The sequence below is a fragment of the Arvicola amphibius genome, chromosome 4, assembly GCF_903992535.2.
Source record: "Arvicola amphibius chromosome 4, mArvAmp1.2, whole genome shotgun sequence".
In the NCBI taxonomy this organism is placed as follows: Eukaryota; Metazoa; Chordata; class Mammalia; order Rodentia; family Cricetidae; genus Arvicola; species Arvicola amphibius.
Window position 1 is genome coordinate 145,851,456 of NC_052050.1, and position 22,274 is coordinate 145,873,729.

Here is a 22,274-nt window from a genome sequence, read left to right on the forward strand (position 1 = left end):
TGCATGCTTTTAATCCTAGAACTTGGGAGGGAGGCAGAGGCAGGAGGATTTCTGTGAGTTCAAGGCCAGCCTGGTCTACAGAGTGAGTTCTAGGACAGCCAAGGTTACACAAAGAAACCCCATCTCGAAGGGGAAAAAGAAGACAGGTGTGACCTTACGAACTGAGTTACCTTTGACCAACGCAGTAGAGGCCGCACCCTGGGCCCTGGGATTTAGAGGATCCCAGGCATCCGTGTTGAGACTCGGGGCAGATGCTTCTCCACTATAGCCTCATCCACATGCGTCATTGTTGTGGGTTGCGGTCTGCCAGAGTTGAGACAAACACAGGCCACGTGGCTGAAGAGCTTAGGTAAGAGGGTGAATGAACCAATGGCCACCCGGGGCTCCTTCTCAGATAACATCTGTGGAGTGGGCTGGACAGAGGATCGTGTCCTGTCTACACATCCTCCCCTCGTCTTCCTGCTCTGCAGATGCTCACGGATTGCAGCAATATCTGCAGCCTGTGCACACAGAATGGGGAACGTTTTGTAGTGTTAACGTGAAGTGATTTGATAAGATATGCCAATTCTTAACCCTTACAGCCAGATGGGGACTGAATGCTAAGGCAGAGACTGTTGGAGGGGCTGAGGATGTAGCTTAACGTGGAATGAGGCTCAGGTTCAATTCCCAGAAAAAACCCAAACCAAACCAAAACAAATGTTTTTTATTTTATTTATTATTTATTATTTTACATAATTTAGTTGAATTCCAAATAGTTTTTTCAACAACTACTTAAATAATTTTTGTAAAATTTCAAACAACTCATTTGAATATGCGTTGATGTCATTATAAATAATTTTGAATACTTGAGAAAAGTAACTTTTTTGAAAGCACACATGAAGTCATTTTGACTTCGAACTTGCGTTCATTATGTTTTCAGTGACAGGGTACATAAATTCTGTACCCACTGAGACAAGAACGTTTTAAAAACTTCTTTCTAACCCACCTTAGGAGAATATGAATGATTTGATGGTGCTCGTATTCTTGATTTCCCTTAAATAAAAGTGCTTCCGCACAATGAACTTATGCTATGGTATAAATAATGCAAGCCCCCATTTTATTATTCATTTGGTTTTCACTGACAAAAACCCAGAGCGCTCAGACATACGCAGTAATAATTGAATTCAGTTGTTCTATTTTACTAAATACGTTTAGCACAGACTTTTCCACTTTGTCATTAGGAAGGATTTGCCATGGTAGGAACAAAGAGCATATTTTATGCAACAGCTCTCAGTTGGGGGTTTTTTGCTTGTTTTTGTTTGCAAAAGTTCTTGGAGACAAGGTATACATGACCGGTTTGCGCCATCGGTCAAGGTCCCTGATAGGTGGAGATCTGTGAGAAGCAATAACATATTTGAGGATACAGAAGCAGCAAGGTGCTGGGTGCATTTGAGGGTCAGAAAGGGACCTGACCTGTGACGCTGAAGGAGACCGGCAGGCCAAGCCATCACGGGGAGTTTGAGTGATCCCGCACTAACACTGGGGAGCCACTGGGGTTTAAAGTACAGAGGGTGGTTCTGGCTACTGCGTGGAGGACAAGAACAGAGGCGAGCCCGTTGGGAGCCTCTTTTGGCCCTGACAAAAGACAGGCACAGTAAGTTCCCTTTGAGTTTCGTCAGCCGAGGTGATGAGGCGTGCGCCGATTGGGACTACATCTGAAGGAAGAGTGGACGGGACTTCTGGATGGATTGGGTGTTCGTGATGGGGAAAGGAGAAACTGGTGTCTATGTTGTTGGTTTGTGTGGCCGGGTTTACAGCCATCCCCAGCATCTGTGCTATTGTCTCCAGGACCACCCCCTTCCCCCGCAGATGTTCCAGCTGCAGATGTGCGGACCAGGTTTACATTTAGCCTCCGCTTCTCCTCCCATGTGCTTCGCAATGTCTCCACTTAAGATGCCTAATACGGTGCAAATGCTGAATCTGATTGTTCGGCTGCATTGGTCAGGAAACTATGACACACGGGGACTGCGTGTGAGCAGCAGACTGCGTGGTCTCTTCTGTTAGCGTTTGTCTGGACCCATACACATGGAACCCGTAGACGTGAGGGCCAGCTAGATAGGGAAAGAGAAGGTCTGCTTTGAGGAAGTGCGTGAGCTTCTGATAATGGTCAGGGAAGAATCTAACAAGGTGGGAGGCTCCTAGCCTTATCAAGTTTGTGGGTCTCGCTGGGGCTTGATACCCATGTTACATCACGTAGTCTGTCTGCTGCTGCTACAGGGTTCTCACAAAATATCTGCATGAGCCTCCTATTTGACTTTGAAATCCCAGTCATAAGGTAACATAGTGGGGTTATGAGGATGTGAATTTTCTAAATGAATCCTCTCCCCTCCCTCCCTCCTTCCCCCTTCTCTTCCTCCTTCTCTCTCTCCCTCTTTCCCTTCCACCACATGCTCAATGCTGGCAATCAAACTCAGGGTCTCTTTATCCACCGAGCTACATGCCTAGCGCTTCCAGTAGGACTTGCAGAAGGCTGAAAAGGTATCGGTCAGTAGAAATGTTCTCTCTGACCGTCCTCCAGCTGCCAAATCCCACTGCTGTGTCCTTATGTCATCCCATGGTCCGTGTCTCTCTGCAGGTCCTGTTTCAGAAATGAGCAAGTTTGTGCAGATGTCACTGTGTGTTCCGTGGACTCCGCTCCATGTACTCAAATCCGTAGGATATCAGAACAATGAGTCTCAGGGCTGGGGCTATGGCTCAGTGGTGGAGCACTTACCCAACACACACAAGGTCCTAAGTTCCATCCCCAGCTCTGGAAAAAGAAAAAAAAAAAGAGAGAGAAAGAAAGAAAGAAAAAAGGAACTCAAGAATCCAGCTGCTCAGCTTCTTAGCTGCCCTAATGAAGTGGGGATTTAGACTTCATTGTGACATTGGATGGCCACACAGCTGGCTGTTGACAGACATGAGCTGGCCCCTAGGCTGGGACTTCAAGTGTGCTTCCCAGAAGTACAGCCTCTGGCCCCGGGTCAGATGGGCAAGCACATGACAGTGGAGAGGTTTAAATGTCTTCCCGAGACAGGGGTTGACTTAGGTCATTTCCTAATGAGCAGAGCCTTCTCCAGCCTCCCAGAGGTCAGAGCCTAAGTGTAGTCATATTGATCTGCCCTCTACCAATCATCCAGCCCACCAGATTTGATGAGAACCTCATAGTGGCCTGGGTAGCTAAGGCTGCGAAGGGTGGGGCCCTCAGGCTGTGTCAGTGAAGCCTGTGGTCTGGATGCGGTGGGAGTGGGATGGAAAAACTGACGTGACAGTTCCCACCCCGAGCTTGTTGCTGTGACAGACATGTTCACAGGGTCACCTGGGATGACTCAACAGTGACAGAAATGTCAGGGGAAGGCAGACGTCAAGCGCCAATCAGCCCTGGGCTATACAGAGGGACTGATGGGAACTAACCAGGCCAGAAGGAAGCCAGAGGCAATGGCGGTTCCAGGAACCGCACGCGTGTACAAAGATAAAGGAGCAAGCACTAGAATCTGGGGCATTTGAAAAGTCACAAGACTTGGTTATGAAGCTGGCAAGGGTTGGGAGGGAGCCAGGAGACTGAGGTGAGTGGGGCCACGGACAGTCTCCTGTCATCTACTGAAGCAGACGTCAGATGGGTCTCAGAGCCCCAGGGCCTCCTGTTATTTATTCCAGAGGGTCAAGTCATGACCCGAATGAGGGCTACATCCGAATCATAACTACTCCCTGCCTCCCAGACATCCCTCCTGAACAAAAGTTTCAAATAAGGGATCCATCCGGAGTGAGAATCAAAGATCATATTAGAACTTTAGGAATGAGTGGGGAAGCCACAGCTTGGGCTGTGTGGGAGCTGGGCCTTCCTATTTCTTTTCTGCAAGGCCTTCTACAGCTGCTTCTGGATCTTTCTTTTGCTTCACCTGGTACATCTCTGGCCCCCTATCAGCCTGAGCAATAAAAAGCCCCCTAGTTTCTCCCGTAAGTGTGCAAGAGGCTCTGCAGAAAGTTCCAAGGTCATTAACCTCAATGTACCTGAGACATAGGAGGTGATTTCTATAGTTGGAGACTTGAGTGTCATGATGTGAATGTGTCAACAGGGACTCTGCTTTGTGTCCTTCTGGGGTTTTCCTCCAACTTTGCAGGTTCCCGCTACCGTGGATTGGGGACAGGAGAGCCATAGAAGGCAAGCATTGTGTTCAGCCCTTCGGGTGGGCACCCTCCTCATCCCTAAAGCCCCCTTCACAGCATCTCCCCTCAGCCGCCTTACCCAGTGGCAAGATGTGCTCAGATTTTGAAAAGAAGACACACAATACATATTCTTTTTGAGAGGCTGAACCTCCTCTGGAGTAGGGAAGCCCCTGTGGTCAAATGGACAGAGCTTTTTTGCTGTGCCATGTAGGGATATAAGCACTCAGTAGCCCCTTGTAAAACTTAGGTAGGGCAAGGCCGATCCAACTGTCCAATGAGTCAGTGAATGCTTCCACATTCCCACCTCCACCGTGTGTCTGTGCATGTGTGCATGCGTGTGTGTGTCTGCGTGTGTGTGTCTGCGTGCGTGTGTGTGTGTGTGTGTGTGTGTGCGCAAGCGTACGCATGGAGTGGTGTTACAGGTCTCATGTAGTAGCTCAAGCGGGCCTTAAACGGAATGTATCCAAGGCTGGCCTTAAGTCCTGGATCCCCTTGCCTTTGTCTCACAAATGCTGCGATTACAGGTCTGATTCACTCAGCAGAATCAGGGTGTTCAGAACTCATAGAGTCCCCAATTTTTGGACCCTGTCGATGAGGGGGTCTAGTGAGATGAAGTTAGGATCCTAAGGTTATTTTTCTTAGTGGAGATGTCTGGCTAAGTCAGAGGCCCATGTTTCGACAACATTATTCTGGCCTACATGCCTGGCGCCTGAAGTCGAAGACATCGTCCCTGGCTGTGGTCCTCAGTGGCAAAGTAAAAAAAAAAAAAAAAAAAAAAAAAAAAAAAAAAAAAAAAAAAAAAAAAAAAAGCTGGAAGTTTCTTCTGAAACGACAATGCCGCCATCTACTGGACAACTTGAGAATTACATCTGTCCACCCGGAAACAAAAATGCACCGTGCTCAGAAAGAAGGGCAGCTGAATTATTTATTGTTCCTTTCTGTACAACTGATATTTCAAGGCCAGGATGGAGCCACTAACTCACTCCTATATCATCTATGCCGTGAGATGTTAATAATCGAATCAACTATAACATCAACACTAGTAACGAAACCCCTGGCCACTCTATAAAGTGCCAGTTTCACCATTTCCCACTTAGCCAAGCAAGCACAAGGGAGGGATTGGGGGAAAGGGAGGGAGAAGACACAAATAACAAAATTAGAGGTCAAAGGGTATCATTACAGCGGACTCCAATGAAATACAGAACATAGGAGAATTTCTAAATGTGTATTGTTCACCAAAATGAAAGCCAGACTTGCATTATGATGCAATGAACCTTTTTGTAAAGCTTTATTTATAATGTATGATGGCTCTATCTGTATGCATACTTTTATGCCAGAAGAGGGCATCAGATGGTTGTGAGCCACCTTGTGGTTGCTGGGAATTGAACTTAGGACCTCTGGAAGACCAGCCAGTGCTCTTAAACACTGAGCCATCTCTCCTGCCCATGATGCACAGAAATAAGCAGATTCATGACTCATAAGGAGTTGAGCTCTGCAGCCAAAGCCTCCTTCAAAGAAAAGCCCAGACCCATCAGATCCACGGCTCAATCCTGTCACACCTTCACAGAAGACCTGAGACCAGTTCCTAACCTGTTCCACAGACTAGAAAGTGAAGGAACCTTTTCAAAATCACTCTGCGAAGTCAGAATTTTTATGATACCCAAACTGTGTAAAGACAGAAAAAAAAGAAAAGAAAAACAGAAAAGATAACAGAAAACTATAGAGCAACTTGTCAGATGAACACAATTGCAAAAATTCTCAGCAAAATGCTGTAAACTGAGCTCAGGAACACATTAAGGTTACACAGTATGATCGAGTGGACTTCATGGCAGAAAAGCAAGGTTGGTTCAACATATGTAAATCGATAAGTTCACCATATAATTAAACTTAAAGACAGAAACTACACAGTTGTTTCAATTGATGCTGTAAAAGGCATTTGACAAAGTTCAACATGCCCTCAGGATAAACGTTTTGGAAAGTTTAGGAAGAGATGTAACACACCTCAAAATCATAAAGGAGATATATAGCAAATCTATAGCAACACTGAATTAAATGGAGGCAGACAGCATTTTCTGTACACATCAGAATGAAGAATGAGGGCTGGAGAGATGGCTCAGAGGTTAAGAGCACTGGCTGCTCTTCCAGAGGTCCTGAGTTCAATTCCCAGCAACCACATGGTAACTCACGGCCATCTATAATGAGATCTGGTGCCCTCTTCTGGCCTGCAGGCATACATGCAGATAGAACACTGTATACATTAATAAATAATTGTTAAAAAAAAAAAAAAGAATAAGGGATGAATGCCCACTGCCACCTCTCTTGCTTTACATAGTGCCTGAAGTCTTAGCAAGTATCGATTAGGCAAGAGAAAGGCAGACTCATAACAATAAGAAGGGATGAAAACGATCCCTATTTGCAGATGGTACAATCCTTTACTAATGCACTATAGCACCTACCAGAGAACTCCGTAACCTGATAAACACATACAACAAGGTTGTAGAATACAAAATCAATATATTGGAAAAGCAGCCTTCACCAGTTCCCGATGTGCTGGCTAATTTTATGCCCACTTGACACAGCCTAGAGAGGAGGGAACCCTGACTGAGAAAAGACCTTCATGAAAGTAGACTATATGCAAGCCTGTAGGGCAGGAGAGCCCAGCCCACTGTGGGTGGGGCCATCCCTGGGCTGCTGCCCCTGGGTTCTATAAGAAAGCAGACTGAGCAAGCCTTGAGGAGCAAGCCAGTAAGCAGCACCCCTCCATGGCCTCTGCATCAGCTCTTGCCCTTCTTGAGTTCCTGCTCTCACTGCTTTTCGTGATGGTCTGCTGTATGGAACTGGGAATGAGATAAGACCCTTTCCTTCCCAAATTGCTTTCTGTCATGCTGTTTCATCAGAGCAATAGCGACCTTAACTAAGACACCAGAACTCTATCTACAACGTGCCTTTATTTTAAAGATTATTTTGCACTACTCTTTAAAAAATGTTTAGATTACATTTATTTATTATTTATTCATTTAGAGTGTGTGTGTGTGTGTGTGTGTGTGTGTGTGTGTGTGTGTGTGCACATGCGCGCACGTGCTGTAGTGTATATGTGGAAGTCAGAGGATACTCTGTGGGCGTCAGTTCTATCCCTCACCATGTGGGTCCTAGTCACCAATGCGGGTTCTGGGGATTGAACTCAGATTCGGCAGCAAGCACTTTTATTCTCTGAGCCATCTCACTGGCCCCAGAACATGGTTTCTAAATGGAGAGATGGCTCAGCGTTTAAGAGCACTTAAGGCTCTCTTCCAGACAATGTAAGTTTGGTTTCCAGCACCCAGCTCCAGAGGATCTGATGCCCTCTTCTGGTCTCCACAGGCATGCACACACATGTCTACAGAGCGAGCTCCAGGACAACCAAGGCTGCAAAAGAAATGAAGTGTTGATATATGTTTAATCGTAGATAACCTCTGAGCTTGCAATGAATTCTTGCAAAATGAAGAAAGTCAGTCACAAAAGAACACATGTGATATTGTTAATATGAACTGTCCACAATAGGCAAAACTGTAGAGACAGGAAGTACCTTAGTGGATACTGGATCTCTCTCTCTCTCTCTCTCTCTCTCTCTCTCTCTCTCTGTCTCTCTCTCTCTGTCTCTCTCTGTCTCTCTCTGTGTGTGTTGAAGCTGGGGCTTTGGGAATTGATAAAAGATTTCTTTCAGAGAGATAAAAATGTTTCAGAATTGCTTGTGATAATGATGGCTGACAATCGGTCTCTCTCAGCTCTGTGTACCTAGGGCTGGAGCAGTTGGCTGAACGATACAAGTGTGTTTATTTCTCTGCCGACTAGATTACAGACATCCCTTGGGCATTCCTTCATCTTCTGGCCCAGTGCAAGGCTGACACTCATGAATATTTATTAGCTGGAATGAATGGATGGATGCTATTTGTAATCCTCATACAGAACCACAGAGCGAGTTGCTGGACTAAACAGGTATCATGAATAACATGAATTTTAAAAAAGAAATGCCTCAGCCGGACCCAACGGGACAGATGCCCATATGAACTCACGGAGACAGTGGCAGCAGGCACAGGGCCTGTACAGACTCAAGCCAGATGGGGTCCCCGGGGCTGAGAAGGAGAAGTGGGCACATATTCTCATCCCTAACCAGAAAGCTATCTGCCATTGAAACCTGTTGACACAGGGAAAATGAGTCTTCTTCAATGGACTCTTTCACTGGGTATATTAGCCATTCTCCGGGGTAAGCCGCATGCCTGGGAGTAGTTGGCTAACACAAAACGATCTCACTGGTATTTCTGTAGACTTATTGTCTCTTTTTGCTTTGCCTGGGTGTCTTAGTTAAGGTTTTTATTGCTGTGAAGAGACACCAAGACCATGGCAACTCTAAAAAGGAAAACATTTAATTAAGGTGGCAGCTCACAGTTTCAGAGGTTCAGGCCATTATCATCATGGAGGGGAGCATGGCAGCGTGCAGCAGATGTGGTGCTGGTGGAACAGCTGAAAGTCCTATATCTTGCAGGCAACAGGAAGTCAACTGAGATACTGTATCAGACGCAGTATCCTGAGCATAGCAAACCTCAAAGTCTACCGGGTATTTTTGTCTTATTGGTCTTTTGCTTGTATATTTTAGTTTTGTTTTTGTGGGTTTTTTGGGGGGGAGGAGCTTTGTATGTGTTTCTTGTGTTTTGTTTGTTTATTTTTGTGTGTTTATTTATTTATTTTTTTAAATTTTTAATTTTTTTATTTTCATTTTTTTGGTTTTTCGAGACAGGGTTTCTCTGTAGCTTTGGTGTCTGTCTTGGAACTAGCTCTTGTAGACCAGGCTGGCCTCGAACTCACAGAGATCCTCCTGCCTATGCCTTCCGAGTGCTGGGATTAAAGGCATGCACCACCACTGCCCAACATTATTTTTGTGTGTTTTTTAAAGAGACAAAAATGAATATAGAGCTGGGTGGGGGGCATTTGGAGAAACTGGGGGAAAGGAAAAATATGATCAGAATAAATCAGTTGAAAAAAATTTTTTTTCCAAAGGCTCTGATCCCCAACAGTCTTAACACCAACAAGTATTATTGCAAAATATATTCTGCCACAGCTCATTTTTTGTAGACGGAAAGCATTCTGCTTGGGGCTGGAGAGATGGCTCGGGGACTGGGAGTGTGTCCTGCTCAAGATATTCCGTTTCCTGACTGCATGTGCACCCCTAGTCAACATTGTGGGAGTCGTAGGGTTTCCTTGTAGGGTCAAGTGTTCTGACAGTTTCCAGTTTGTGGCTGCCTGTGACCATTCACAGAAAGGCTAAATAAAGGTTACCAACACCCGGATCTTCTGATGGACACCTCATCCCGGGGCACCGCTGGTCCCATCCCTGGGGGCCAGAGGAGACAGTAAGTTGGGAAGGATAACAGGTTCTGCCCCTGAAGACCCTCCTTAGGTACCCCGATCTCTTATTGCGCTCCACACAGGCTACCGGGTGGCCGCACCAATAGGAGCCGGCTCAACTGGAGGCTCAGAGTTAAAGGACTGTCCCCTGCCAGCTGTTGTTTTTCCACCGGAAAGAAATAAGGGGACTGGGACCAGTAAGAGGGATGTGGGCGTGCATTTTCTTGGAATCCAAAGGGTCAGGGAAGAAAAAAAAAATATATCAAAAAAATGTTCCCAGTACAAAGTTCAGAAGGGAAAAAAAAAAAGCTCTGGGTGTTTTGTTTTGTTAACTAAATTTTGTAACATGAGAGAGTCTCACACAAGAAGAGTGTTCTGGAGCCAAGTGTACCCAGAGGAAAAAGTTTTCAGTACATGAAGGAATAGAGAGGGCCAAGGAAAAGGCGAGCGGGGGGGGGGGGGGGGGGGGGGGGAGGGGCGGAGGGGGAGGGAGGAGGGGAGTTAGCAGGGAGGGAAAGGGTAGAGGGGTTGAGGGGGAGGGGCGGGGAGAGAGAGGAAAGTAGCGAATTTGCGATAGCTTCCAGGAAGACCCGCGATTACTCCTTGAGCTCCCCGTCCCAGAGGACGTCTCCTGTTCAGCCTCTGGAAGTTCCAGCCAAGAGTTACAAAACATCCTCTCCCCTGTGCCCGAGGGCTGGTGGAGGAGGGAGGCGCTGGCAGCTGCCAGTCCTCGCAGCAGGTGGGATGAGGCGGGCGCCGCGGACAGGTAGGATGTCTGCATTTCAATTCTTCTTTGCCAAACCAGGGGAGGGCCCTCCAGCTTTGCTCGGGGATGCTTCCGTGAAGAGGGTGGCTAGATGCAGCTTGGGGGAGGTGGTGACGTTTCAAGATGCTTGAATGGATAGTATGAATGGCCGAATTCTAGGAAATAAGTTCTGCAAACGGAGGTTTTCTCTTCTGACTCCCTGCCCCCTGCCCGAACTTGGCAAAGAACATCGGTAAATAGGGTCAGCTGGGAGCAGATTCAGAGAAGTGATTGGTTAGAAAGGGCCCTAATGAACCAGGGCCTGGACCTTGTGTGTTTCTGGCTCATTTTCCTCCCTGGCATGATGTAGTGGTCCCTCCAGGTACCGGGGTGTAGCACTAGGGCTGTGTCTGTGGACAGGTAAGATGTGAAGGGTCTGTGGTCCAATCAGATGCCTGCGTGTAGCCTTGGCCCTTGGTGGTGACATTCAGCAAACCGTGTCTCTATAGTCTTGGCCATTGCTGTTTACGCTGAATTGGCCTAGTGAACTCAGGGTGCCTCCCCCTCACCCCAAAGCTGAGGAAGGTAGGAAGTCGATGGAGAAGTAGCTGTGATGGAGCCCTTCTCTGGAGTCCTACGGCTTTCTGCTCTTCATGACACATTTTTTTTTAAACAATTTTTTAATGATTTATTTAACTTTATGTTCATTGGTGTGAAGGTGTCAGATCTCATGGAACTGCATTTTCAGACAGTTGTGAGCTGCCATGTGGGTGCTGGGAATTGAACCCGGGTCCTCTGGAAGAGCAGTCAGTGCTCTTAACCGCTGAGCCATCTCTCCAGCCCCCTTCATGACACATTTTGCTCTTTAGCCACACATCGCCTTGCCTTGTTCTCTGACAGGCTCACGAAATGAGGAAGGGAACAAGACTGAATCGTCAGAACTTACCAGTTGGCTATCAAGAAGTACCAGCCGACTCTTGTTGGGCATCTGCCATATGCCGGGAGACAGGCAAAAGGTGGCAGACCCTGCCGTTGTCCTTTCTCTTCTACAGATGACGATCAGGCTTGTGGCTCAGTAAATGACAGAGGAGGGATGCGAGCCACCTAGGTCTCACAGCCAGGCGGTGCTGCTGAGTTCAGAAGGCAGGGCTTCAAATCCAGGTTCCGGCCAGGTTTTACTATAAAGCAGGTGAACAATGCAGATGTGTTCTTCCCGGGTGCTGCAGTACACGGGGTTCCTGTGCATGGGTTCCTGTGCGGGGCTCCTGTGCAGACACACACACACACACACACACACACACACACACACACACACACCACCCATTGCAGAGGCCTGAGTTCTGTAGGGAGTGTCCCGAGTGCACGGACCTTAGTTCACTAGCCAGCAGAGTGTGACTAGAGCTAGCTCTTTACCCCAGGCTCCCCACCTCATACGCAGTTGCGCATCTCTTGGATAATGCAAGGACATTGTTCTTTGTAATGTTGGGGTCCCCTTTGGGGAGGAGGAGTTCAACACGGAGGCCGAGGCATCTGGGGCCGCAGTGACCTGATCTTTTAAGTCCCAGCCCAGAAGCTGCCTCTTTATCTGGCTGGAAGGTAAGGGTCTCGTTTGAAAGGAAGTTTTAACAGTTTAAACCAGGGGCGCATGGTGCTCTGCATGGACTGCACATGGTTGCTCTGGAAACCCCGGTTCATGGAGTTGCAGTCCTGCAGTTCATGTGGTCCCCACTGAAGCCCTGAGAGGCATCTACAGGGAGGGATAGACCATATATATCTGGTCCAAGCACACTCAGCCTGTGTGTGGAGCTGGAGTCCCATCCTGCTGAGTCTGGGCCTCGAGGCATTGAATGCTTTTGAATGTTCCTTTGGCAGAGGTAAGAGACTGTGTTTTTGTAATGGGTGATTCTGAGAGGAGTCTGCACTGAGCAGGTCACAGGGCCAGGACAGAATGTTCTATGGAAGGAAGCCTGCTCTGTGCATGCATGGAGTTGGGGGTCTTTGTTTTGTTTTGTTTTTCATTGCGGTCCTGTATGGCAGTCTTTGGAGGGATTGCAGGGGGCAGCACTGTGTTATCCTGAATGCTGCATCCTGATAAATATCTATCACAAAATGGTACAGAGAGTTCCCCCGTCTGTCTGTCCGTCCGTCCATCTGTCCATCCATGTGTGTGCGTGTGTGTGTGTGAGAGAGAGAGAGAGAGAGCGCACTGAGGATGGAACACAGGGCCCCATCCATGCTCGGCAATAACTTAACCTCTGAGCTCCCTGCCCAGCCCTAGACACAACTGTTTAACAATAAGGAGCTGAGCCTTGCAGTTGGCCTGCTGGTCCACGTCTCTTCTCTGCCACACAGTACAGCACAATGCGTAACCAAACGTGTGGGGTTTGGTTGTTGTTTGTTTTGTGTGCTTACTTGTTTTCTTTCCATTTTTTTCCCCAGTGAGGAAATGCCACTAGCAAAACCATTAGTATTCTAGGAGAATGACTTTAGGATTTCCAGCTGAGATATCAAATATCAAGAGCTGTATATAACTTATTTTAAAGAAGTAAGGCAGCTCATGATTTACAGAAGGGTTTTTGTTGCTGTTGCTGTTTTCCAAAACCCAAGTTGATCAGCATCTCCTAGTTCTGGATTAAGTTTAGAATGTTCTTGAAACTAGTATGCCTTGATTTACCAACTTCCTAGGAAATAGAAGTCAGTGAAGAGGAAATTGACAGCCAGTGTTTGCCAGGTACTTTGTGTGAGCCTGGCCTGTGTGAGGTGCCTCTGTGCACTCTCCCAGGGGATGGGTGAATGGGCATGTATTTCCTCAGTTTGCAAGGTTCTGAGAAAGAAATGAGGTGCACAGTGACACATAGCATGTAGGTGCTGGAGCTGGGGTTCGAGCTCCATCCTAACACATGGATGCTTCTGTTAGACATCAGAGCTCTGCTAAACTCCACCTGATGACCTGCTTGAATCCATTTTTATCCATCTGAGGCACAGTGAACATGGAAGCTGAGGGCAGACCACTTCCAAAGTGCCAGGGGCTAAAGAGTGCCAAGGGGGACCTCCCAGGAGACTCATGGGGTCATGGCATCTGAACAAGAAAACTGCCAGGAGCAGCTGGTCTGGGCATAACTGTGAGACCCATGGCCTCCTTCTCCTTCCTCCTCTTCCTCCTTCTTCCTCCTTTTTCTTCCTCCTCTTCCTCCTGCTCCTCCTCCTCCTTCTTTTTTCAAGACAGGGCTTCTCTGATTAGCCTTGGCTGTCCTGGAACTAGTTCTGAAGGCCAGGCTGGCCTCAAACTCATAGAGATCAACCTGCCTCTGCCTCCTGAGTTCTGGGATTAAAGGTGTGTGCCACCACCACATGTGGCCTTCTTAATTGTACCTGTGAACCCCCAAGGGTTCTGTACCTCCATGGTCTCCCTGCCACACACACCAGTATCCTAGTTAACATAATGTTGTAGTTTGAATATCTCCCATAGGCTCAGGCATTCGAATGGGTTGATCTCCAGTTGGTGGCACTGTTTGAAGCGGCGATGGGAGGAAGTTTGTTGCTAAGGGCAGACTTTCAGGGTTTAAATCCTTGCCCCACCCACTTTTGGTTCGCTCTCTGCCTCCCTTGTGGTTAAAGATGTTAGCTCCCAGCTTCCCGCTCCTGTCACTCCTGCTGCCACGCCTCCCACCATGATGGGCTTTTGTCCTTGTGGAGCCACGACCCAAAACAAACCCTTTCTTCTAGGAGCTGCCCTGGTGGGGCTGTTTTATCCTAGCAGCAGAACAATCACTAATACACCATACCACAAAATACAGACGGTTCCAGCTGAGCCCTGCTCTATAGCTTACACCTTCAGAACTCCCAAAGCCCAAGTTAGTCCCCTTTCAGAACCTCCCCTTCTCTTTCCTTCTCTCCCTCCCAACCTCCCTCCCTCCCATGCCATAATAATCTCCCTCCCATATAGCGATAATCAACTTTTTTTTTTGCTAGAAACATGATGACAGTAGACTTGAGACATCAGCAATATGGAAAGAGCTGTCTTTCTTTTTTAAAAAAAAAATCATTTTATTTTGTTTCCGTTTGTCATCATTTTAATTTTTTTGTTTTTATGTGTACAGGTGATTTGCCTGCACGTAATTCTATGTACCACAGTCAAGCATGCCAGATCCCCTGACCTGCAGTTACGGATGGCTGTGAGCCACCATTGTGGGTACTGAGAGCAGCCGGTGCTCTTAACCACCGAGCCACCTCTCCGGCCTGGAAAGAGTTCTTAAGGACTTGGGAATATAAGTCTTCTTGGCTTCCCTCCCTCCCTCCCATCACATGCTACAGTACTGCACATTTGGGACTCATCAGTAACTGGGGGAGGTCCTGTTTTGGTGACCAAGAGTGGGTGGATGAAAGAGAGGAACACTATTTAGTCTGCTCCAGTCTACCCGAAACACATGAGATGGGCACTGAGGGGGGCACCACTTTTATGTTTCTTTACCCTCAGTCCTGGAAATACCAAAGAAGAGACTTTCTCCCTTAGCCTGGTCCTCCAGTCTTGGAGGCCGCCGGGAAACCTAAGCAGACAGAAGCAGCTAAAAGCCAGTGCAGAAGAGAGTGTCACAAGGCAGGAAGGGAAGACTCGGTGTGTTTGTTGGTCAGCTTAGGGCCCTCGGAATTTTCCATAGTTTGTCTTTCTGGCTAATCATTACCATCTCCATAATTGCTGGCAACTGATCCTTTGCTGCTGGGCTTGCCAGCCACCTGCCCACCAGCCTGAGGATTGCACCAGCTGCTGCCGGCGGCTGAGGTCCTTCTCATGCTTCTTCAGGAACAAGGGAGTGTGCTGGTTGCCTGCCCACCCAGATGCCGGATGAATGATCGTCTCATTCTGCTTCCTGGGCCCTTAGAAATGAGCTCTCCAGAGCCTATAACTCACACGAGCACAGCCTGCTCATCCCTGGAATGGCTCAGGAGCCAGCCACCATTGCCCATGCAAGCGCAGATGCTAGTCATGTAAGGAAGAAAGGCCTGGGTATATTTAGCAAGCAAGCAGCTGTCAGCTCTCAAGGCTCACACCAGCCTAGTCTGCAAAGGCCTTTAGTCTCTTCTGGAATCCCATGGACCAGAGTGGGACTCTGAATGGCTGTTTTAAATTCTCAACTTCTAATGAGAAGTGGGAACTGAGCGGGATGCCCAGAGGGGAAATTAACTGCTTAAGACCACAGAGCAGGGTCCAGAGCCCCTCTGTGTCACCAAGCCAAGCTGATACACATGGACTATCCTGGGAAGGACTTGGCGCTCCAGCCTTCCTTGCGTCTTCATCTTCCATGCTCCCCACTGTCCAGCCTCCCCCACGGTGCTCTGGACTCAGGATGCTGGCCTCCGTGGCTGCCTTGCATCTGCTGTGCATTCACCTAGCTGATGAAAGCAGCTGTAGGAAGTCAGAGAGAGGAAAGGGTGGCAGAAGGGACATAGTCCCCTGGCTCTTCTGCTGGGATGTCCCGGGATGGTCATGTTACCTGACTGACAGTTGAGTCAGGCTGGGCCTCTGTCTTTGTTAGGGTTACTATTGCTGTGAAGAAACTCCCTGACCATGGAAGCGTTTATAAAGGGAAGCGTTTAACTGGGGCTTGCTTACAATTTCAGAAGTTTGGTCCATTGTCACTCTGGCAGACGCCTGGCAGCACTGAGGCAGACATGGCGCTGGAGAAGGAGATGAGAGTCCTATATCCAGATCTGCAGGTAGTAGGAGGAGAGAGCCACTGGGCCTGGCTTGGGCCTTTGAAACCTCAAAGCCCACCCTTAGTGACACTTCTTCCAACAAGGCCACACCTCCTGATCCTTCTCGAGTAGTGCCACTCTCTAATGACCAAGTATTCAAATATCTGAGCCAATGGGGGCCATTCCAACTCAAACCACCATTGTAGTAGTACAACTGTGGTAGTTTGGAAGAAAATGACCCCCAAAGGGAGTGGCACTATTAGGAGGTGTGGCCTCGTTGGAGGAAGTGTGTCACTGTGGAGGTGGGCTTTGAGGTCTCATATATGTTCAAGAGTCCACCTGCAGGTTAGTGCCCCTGCAGTCTGGAAGTGTGTTGACACGGGCGAGCGTGGTGTGTGGGTTGCCTCATGAGAAGCTTCTGCAGGTGTTACCAGTCATGTCAGCGATCCCGTCGAGAGCATCTCAGCCCGCCTGAGGCTTTTAGGTTCTTAACCTTTTTACTGTCACTGCGGCCAAAACACCCGATGCAGACAGCTCAAGGCTCAGAGTTTCAGAAGAAGTAGTTTGCATCACGGCAAGGGGGGATGCCGAGAGCAGGGTGGGAAGCGGGTGAGGATGAGCCCCCCAGAACCTGCCCCCGGTTGACTTCCTCCAGCTAAGCCCACCTCCTGGTTTCACGGCTTAGTCTCTCACAACCTAGCTGCTGGATGGGAGAAAGCATTCAAAACACAGGCAGTGGGGGAACGCTGGTAACACTGACGGCTCAGAGGGTTTATAGATGGTTTCAGCTGGAGCTGGTGTCCAGAGTCCATATCTCGTGAGCGGGGTGGAGTGGTGGCTGGCAGAGCTGACCAGTCAGTAATAGTTATTTCAGGTCCTGGGTTTTTTTGGCTGTGTAAATAATTGAATTCTTGTCACCAAATGAACAACTAGAATCTTAAATGACTTGCCCAAATCTTAAATGATATATACTTATTTTTCTTCACACATAAAGGAAATCCGTTAGGGGCCAAGCTAGGGACTTCATGGTACCTGAGATTCTGGTTGCTTCCCCTTAGCATAGGCTTCTACCACGAGATTAAACATGGATGCTTGCATCTGACTATTCCATTCTAACCAGCAGGGGGGAAGGGGGGGAACACTACTGACTGTCTCCCCATCTTCACTGTGATACATCTGGGAAATTGAACTTGGTACTTTCATCCTAATTGATATTTTCAGCCCCTATGGACTAAGATAGTGATGCCAGCAAGGCTGCAGAGTACAGCATACGAAAACCCCGTGGCATCTCACTAGTGACTCTCCTTCAGAACCTAAAATGATAGCTCCATCTCTAACAGAACAAAACACTTAGGGTAAATCTTCCAAATGGTGCGCAGGACCTATAGGCTGAAGCTGGAGAGAGGCTCGGTGGCTAGGAGTCCTTGCTGGCCTTCCTTCCAGGGGACCAGAGTGTGGCTTCCAGCACCCACGTCAGATGGCTCACAACCACCGATAACTCCAGTTCCAGGAGACCCAGAACCCTCTTTTTCTCTTCTATGGTTCTCACACGCACATTTGTATACATACACACGGTGACACACACATACATAAATAAAATATGAAATAAAATGAAAAACCCCATAGGCTGGGAGTTTTAAAGCATGACAGCTTTAAAACTTTAAAGAAGGCAGACAAAGTCGATAGTCATATACTACGGTCCTGCCTTGGGAGCCTCGGTGTTTGCCACTGTCAGTTCTTGGAATAATCAGCACTTTAATACAGCTGGCAAGCTTATTTTAAATCTCACATGGAAAGACCAAGCAAGGGGCTGGAGAGATGGCTCAGAGGTTAAGAGCATTGCCTGCTCTTCCAAAGGTCCTGAGTTCGATTCCCAGCAACCACATGGTGGCTCACAACCATCTCTAATGGGGTCTGGTGCCCTCTTCTGGCGTGCAGGCATACACACAGACAGAATATTGTATACATAATAAATAAATAAATAAATATTTAAAAAAAAGAAAGACCAAGCAATTTAAATAGACAAATTCTTTCGAAAGAGGATGACAACATTGGAGCCCTCACCTCACACTGCTTGATCTCAAGAATCATCTGTGAATCTAAAAATATGAAGCAATTTGATCCTTCATAAATTAACATGCAAGGAACTGGAGACACAGCTCAGCAGTTCAGAGCGCTGGCTGCTCTTCCACAGGACTTGGCCTTGATTCCCAGCACCCACATGGCAGCTCACAGCCAACTGTAACTTCAGTTCCAGGGATTCGATGCCTGCTTCTGGCCTCCTCTGGCACCAGGCATGCATATGAAAAGGTCCACACATAGGCAAAATACTCACATACATAAAATAAAATAATAAAATTTTAAGAGGCTGCAGAGATGGCTCAGAGGTTAAGAGCACTGGCTGCTCTTCCAGAGGTCCTGAGTTCAATTCCCAGTAACCACATGGTGGCTCACAACCATCTATAATGAGATCTGGTGCCCTCTTCTGGCATGCAAGCATACATAGAAGGAATGTTGTATACATAATAAAAATAAATAAATAATAAATTTAAATATTTTTTTTAAAAACATAGAAATGATATCCAAACCAGGTGAAATGGTACCTCTCTGAGATCACCACATACTTCTCAAGGTGACTTCCTCTGCTCCTGGATACTCATGTGATTTCCAGCGACACGGGGGTGTCATGTTGGAGGTAAGCTTTGTTAGAGAGACAGAGTTGGGCTTGCACACTGTGTCTAAGTAGGGGCTGCTACTGTTTCTTAGTTTTGTTTTTAACTGGAGCATAAGAAGGACTCTCAACAAAGGTGCATTAGTAGAGACATTGCAGATAATTCCACAGTGTGCTTCTGATCTGACAATCCACAACTGTGCCTGAAATAGAAAACAGGTTTTGTTTCTGCATTCGTGAGAACACAGATTGTACCTTGGGGGCTGAGGGGCATCAGGGATCTCAATCTGTCTTGGGCCTGCTTCCTGAAGAGCTCTCAGATAAGTTTCCTTCCCAAGGACGAGGTGAGGACAAGATGTCCCCTTCACTGTCGTCATTCCCGTGACCCTGGAGATCTCCCCATAAGCCCTTCCTAGAGTTGCCAGGGCAGCCAAACAAACAACAAAGCAACATTGTGACCACCCAGCACCGCGAGAGAGGCTGGGTGAGCCTCAGACTTTCGCTCTGTTTTGTAGAACCCCTGTCTCAGTGTCTCCGCAACACAGCAGGGTCCACTTGCTATTTATTTTTCATCCTCATCGTCGTCATCATGGTGGTTGTCGCCTTCCTCCTCCCCTTCAGTGCTGGGAATCAGGGATAGCTTCACACAGACTAATCAAGTCTTCTAATATTGAGCTCCGCCTTCTGCCCCATCGGTTCCTTTCAAACCATTTTAGTGACGCTGCCCCGTGTCACAGGAACAAAAGGTCCCACAGCCCACAGTCCCACAATCTTATCTACCCAGAGAAGGAAAGTTTCTGGTTCCTGCCCTCTGCCGTCCTACCCCTCCCATTTCCGGAGGAAGGCCTCTCTGAAAGAAGACCTTCCCAGGAGGAGGGGCCAAGCGCTCCTCTAGAAGGACCCACAGCGGGAGGGGCGGGCGTTATCAGAGTTGCTCCAGGGTCACCCCACCGCCCCAGACAACCTGTGAAGAATCTGAACTTTTTATGAGATGGGCCCTTGGCTGCATTCTGCTTCTCTAGCTACTTGAAGCCTTTCCTGCAAAAATCCCAGTTCCAGCTCCATTATGCTTTTCTTAGTTAATCTTTATTTTCCCACTCCGCATACTCAGGGCTTCAACGTGTCAGCACTGTGGACCTTAGGGACATTGCCCAAGCAGTGTAGCTGACCAAGAGATAGTCAAGACGTGACACACAACAGAGAGCTTGTAAATGTAACACATCTTTATTTTCCTATAGCTTCCAGGCAAGAGAAAAGTTAACGCTGGGTCCAGTGCTGTGCGCCCAGCAACCACCTCTGTTGTTCAACTAGTGCATAGGTATGGCTGGTAAACCAGAACACAAACACTAAGCTGGGAGATAGGGGTCCGAGAATCTTCTAGACATTACACAAGTTACAATCTAAAAGGGGCCTGGGCTACTGAAAATCTGAAGCCACAATTCCATAGTTCAAGGCTAGTCTTTGTAACCTTTGCGAGAGTTTTTCCTCAAAAAAAAAAAAAAAAAATGTGTGTGTGTGTGTGTGTGTGTCTGTGTGTAGCATATAGCTGGACTTGCTGGCACATACCCATAAAATACCTGTACTTGGGAGGTGGAGTAGAAAGATTAGGAATTCAAGATCATTCTGGGCCAGCAGGCACTAACAAACAGGGCATCAGTATGTAGCTCTAGCTGTCCTGGAACTCACTGTGTAGACCAGGCTGGCCTTGAACTCACAGAGATCCACCTGTCTCTGTCTCCTGAGCGCTGGGATTTAAAGGGGTGTGCCACTACGCCTGTCTGTTTTCTTATGAATTTGGAGAAGACTTCATTCTTTGGTTGGCAGAGGCAACGTGCACATTTCGCAGTGCCTTATTCTACAGATGAAGAAAGCAGGACTCGGAAAGGGTGCGGTAACTTGTCCCAAGTCACCCAGCTAGTTGGGGAGTGGGGGTGAAGGCGGGTGGCAGGAGTGGGATTCGCCCAGCTTCGCTTGCAGCCTGGGCGGGCGGGAGGTGACTACGGCCCCGCCCCGCCCCGCGTCAGGCCCTTCCTCCCGCCGCCTCCTGCCGAGGTCACCCGTGGGCTGGCAGTGATGGGCGGCTCGCACTCGCAGGGTCGCGGCCCGGGGCCCGCGTGGGAGACGCCCCCGACAGTCGTGGACGCCGCCGCGTGAGTCAGCGCAGGGCGTGGGACAGGGGACCCGGGACAGGGACGGACACCGGGCAGGGTGGGGGGTGCTCGACGAGACCTGCGCGGGCCTGTGGGGTCCAGGGGTTGGGGATGTGGCGCTTGTGGCTCCCAAGAATTCCCTCTTGTTTGTGGCGAGTTTCACGATGACCTCAGAGAAGGGCAGCATTGTAGCTGCAGTAAGCGAGCTTTGTTCCGGGACAGCAACAGCTGGGGACACCAAGTACCGTAAGGGGCGGCGAAAGGAACTCATTGCTGGGAAAGTTGGGGAGAGAGTGGGGAGAAGACGAGCGCTGATGAAGACTTGAGAGATGGTCAGAACCGTGCAAACTGTTATAGAGTTGTGTGTGCTGGAGGTGGCTCTTCAGGGAGATAGACGGTGTGGCGTGGCATGCCTTCTTCCTTCCTTCTTTCCTTCCTTCGTTCCTTCCTTCCTTTCTTTTTTAAAATAATCTTTTCAATACAGAACAGCCTCCTGGTATCCAAATACTAAATGTGCTATTTTACCTCCTATTATTTAAAACATTATATTATTATTATTATTATTATTATTATTATTATTATTATTATTATTATTATTATTGTCAGGGCACATGTGGAGGGCAGCTCTCTTTACTACTACACGGGTCCCAGGAATTGAACTCAGGTTGTCAGGCTTGGTAACAAATACCATTCTTGACCTGTTGAATCACGTGTCACGAGCTCTGTGCCTCCTAATATTTACAATATGATTACAAATCTAAACGAAGTCTGAACAATTTGTTAATAAAACGGGTAGCTGAGATTCACTGAGCCTGTGAGATTTATTTTTTTTTTAAAAAAAAACTTAATAATCACTTTGTCCAATTTAATCTCCAAGAACACTGAATTCGTTTCTTGAATTATCATCCTATGGGTAAATAAACTCAAGCATAGAGAAATCAAGGAAGTTGTCCAAGGTCCCCCAGCTAGAAAGTAGTGGGCCCCAGGGTGTCCGACGTCAGAGCTCAGGTTGCAGCTGCCTCCCACTCAAGACAAGAGGGAAGAAACGGTCAGATTTTTAGTTCACGCAACAGAACACATAACCCCTTTTCTTCCATTTCCCTGCATAAGGAAATCCAAATTGGCACTGCTTAATACAAAAATATAAAATGCTAGAGCTGACTTAACTTTTAAACACACAGAAGGGGCTGTGGTGGTGGCTCGACCGTTAAGAGCACTTGCTCTTACTGACGACCTGAGTTCAGTTCCCAGCACCCACAGGGTGGCTCAGAACCATCCATAACTCCAGTTCCAGGGGATCTGACCTCCTCTTCCTTGGGTGTAGAAAGAATGGCGGGCTGTGTCCCTCCACCCGGCTAGCTTTACCCAAAATAATTACACGGAAACTGTATTCATTTAAATACTGCCTGGCCCCTGGCCCGTTATCTGTAGCTTCTTATTGGTTGAT

The 22,274-nt window shown here is 47.9% G+C and overlaps 1 protein-coding gene and 1 long non-coding RNA gene across 3 annotated transcripts in view; one reads left to right on the top strand and one right to left on the bottom strand.

The window, feature by feature from the left end:
* Positions 1-695: 695 nt before the first annotated feature.
* LOC119811843 lies at positions 696-11,710 on the bottom strand. The gene is made up of 3 exons (XR_005285022.1): positions 11,259-11,710; positions 2,753-2,788; positions 696-2,090 (listed from the first exon to the last, which is right to left on the bottom strand). It is a non-coding gene; the product is annotated as an uncharacterized LOC119811843 (long non-coding RNA).
* Positions 11,711-20,725: 9,015 nt separating this feature from the next.
* The window catches only part of Tacc1 (transforming acidic coiled-coil containing protein 1), an 80,644-nt gene continuing 79,095 nt past the window's right edge, over positions 20,726-22,274 (top strand). Inside the window, exon 1 of one of the 2 annotated variants that reach the window (XM_038325963.1) lies at positions 20,726-20,827. In XM_038325963.1, the coding sequence (XP_038181891.1) occupies positions 20,751-20,827 (77 nt within the window). In that variant the 5' untranslated portion in view covers positions 20,726-20,750. The remainder of the gene's footprint in view (positions 20,828-22,274) is intronic. The other variant, XM_038325961.1, reaches the window with a different exon arrangement.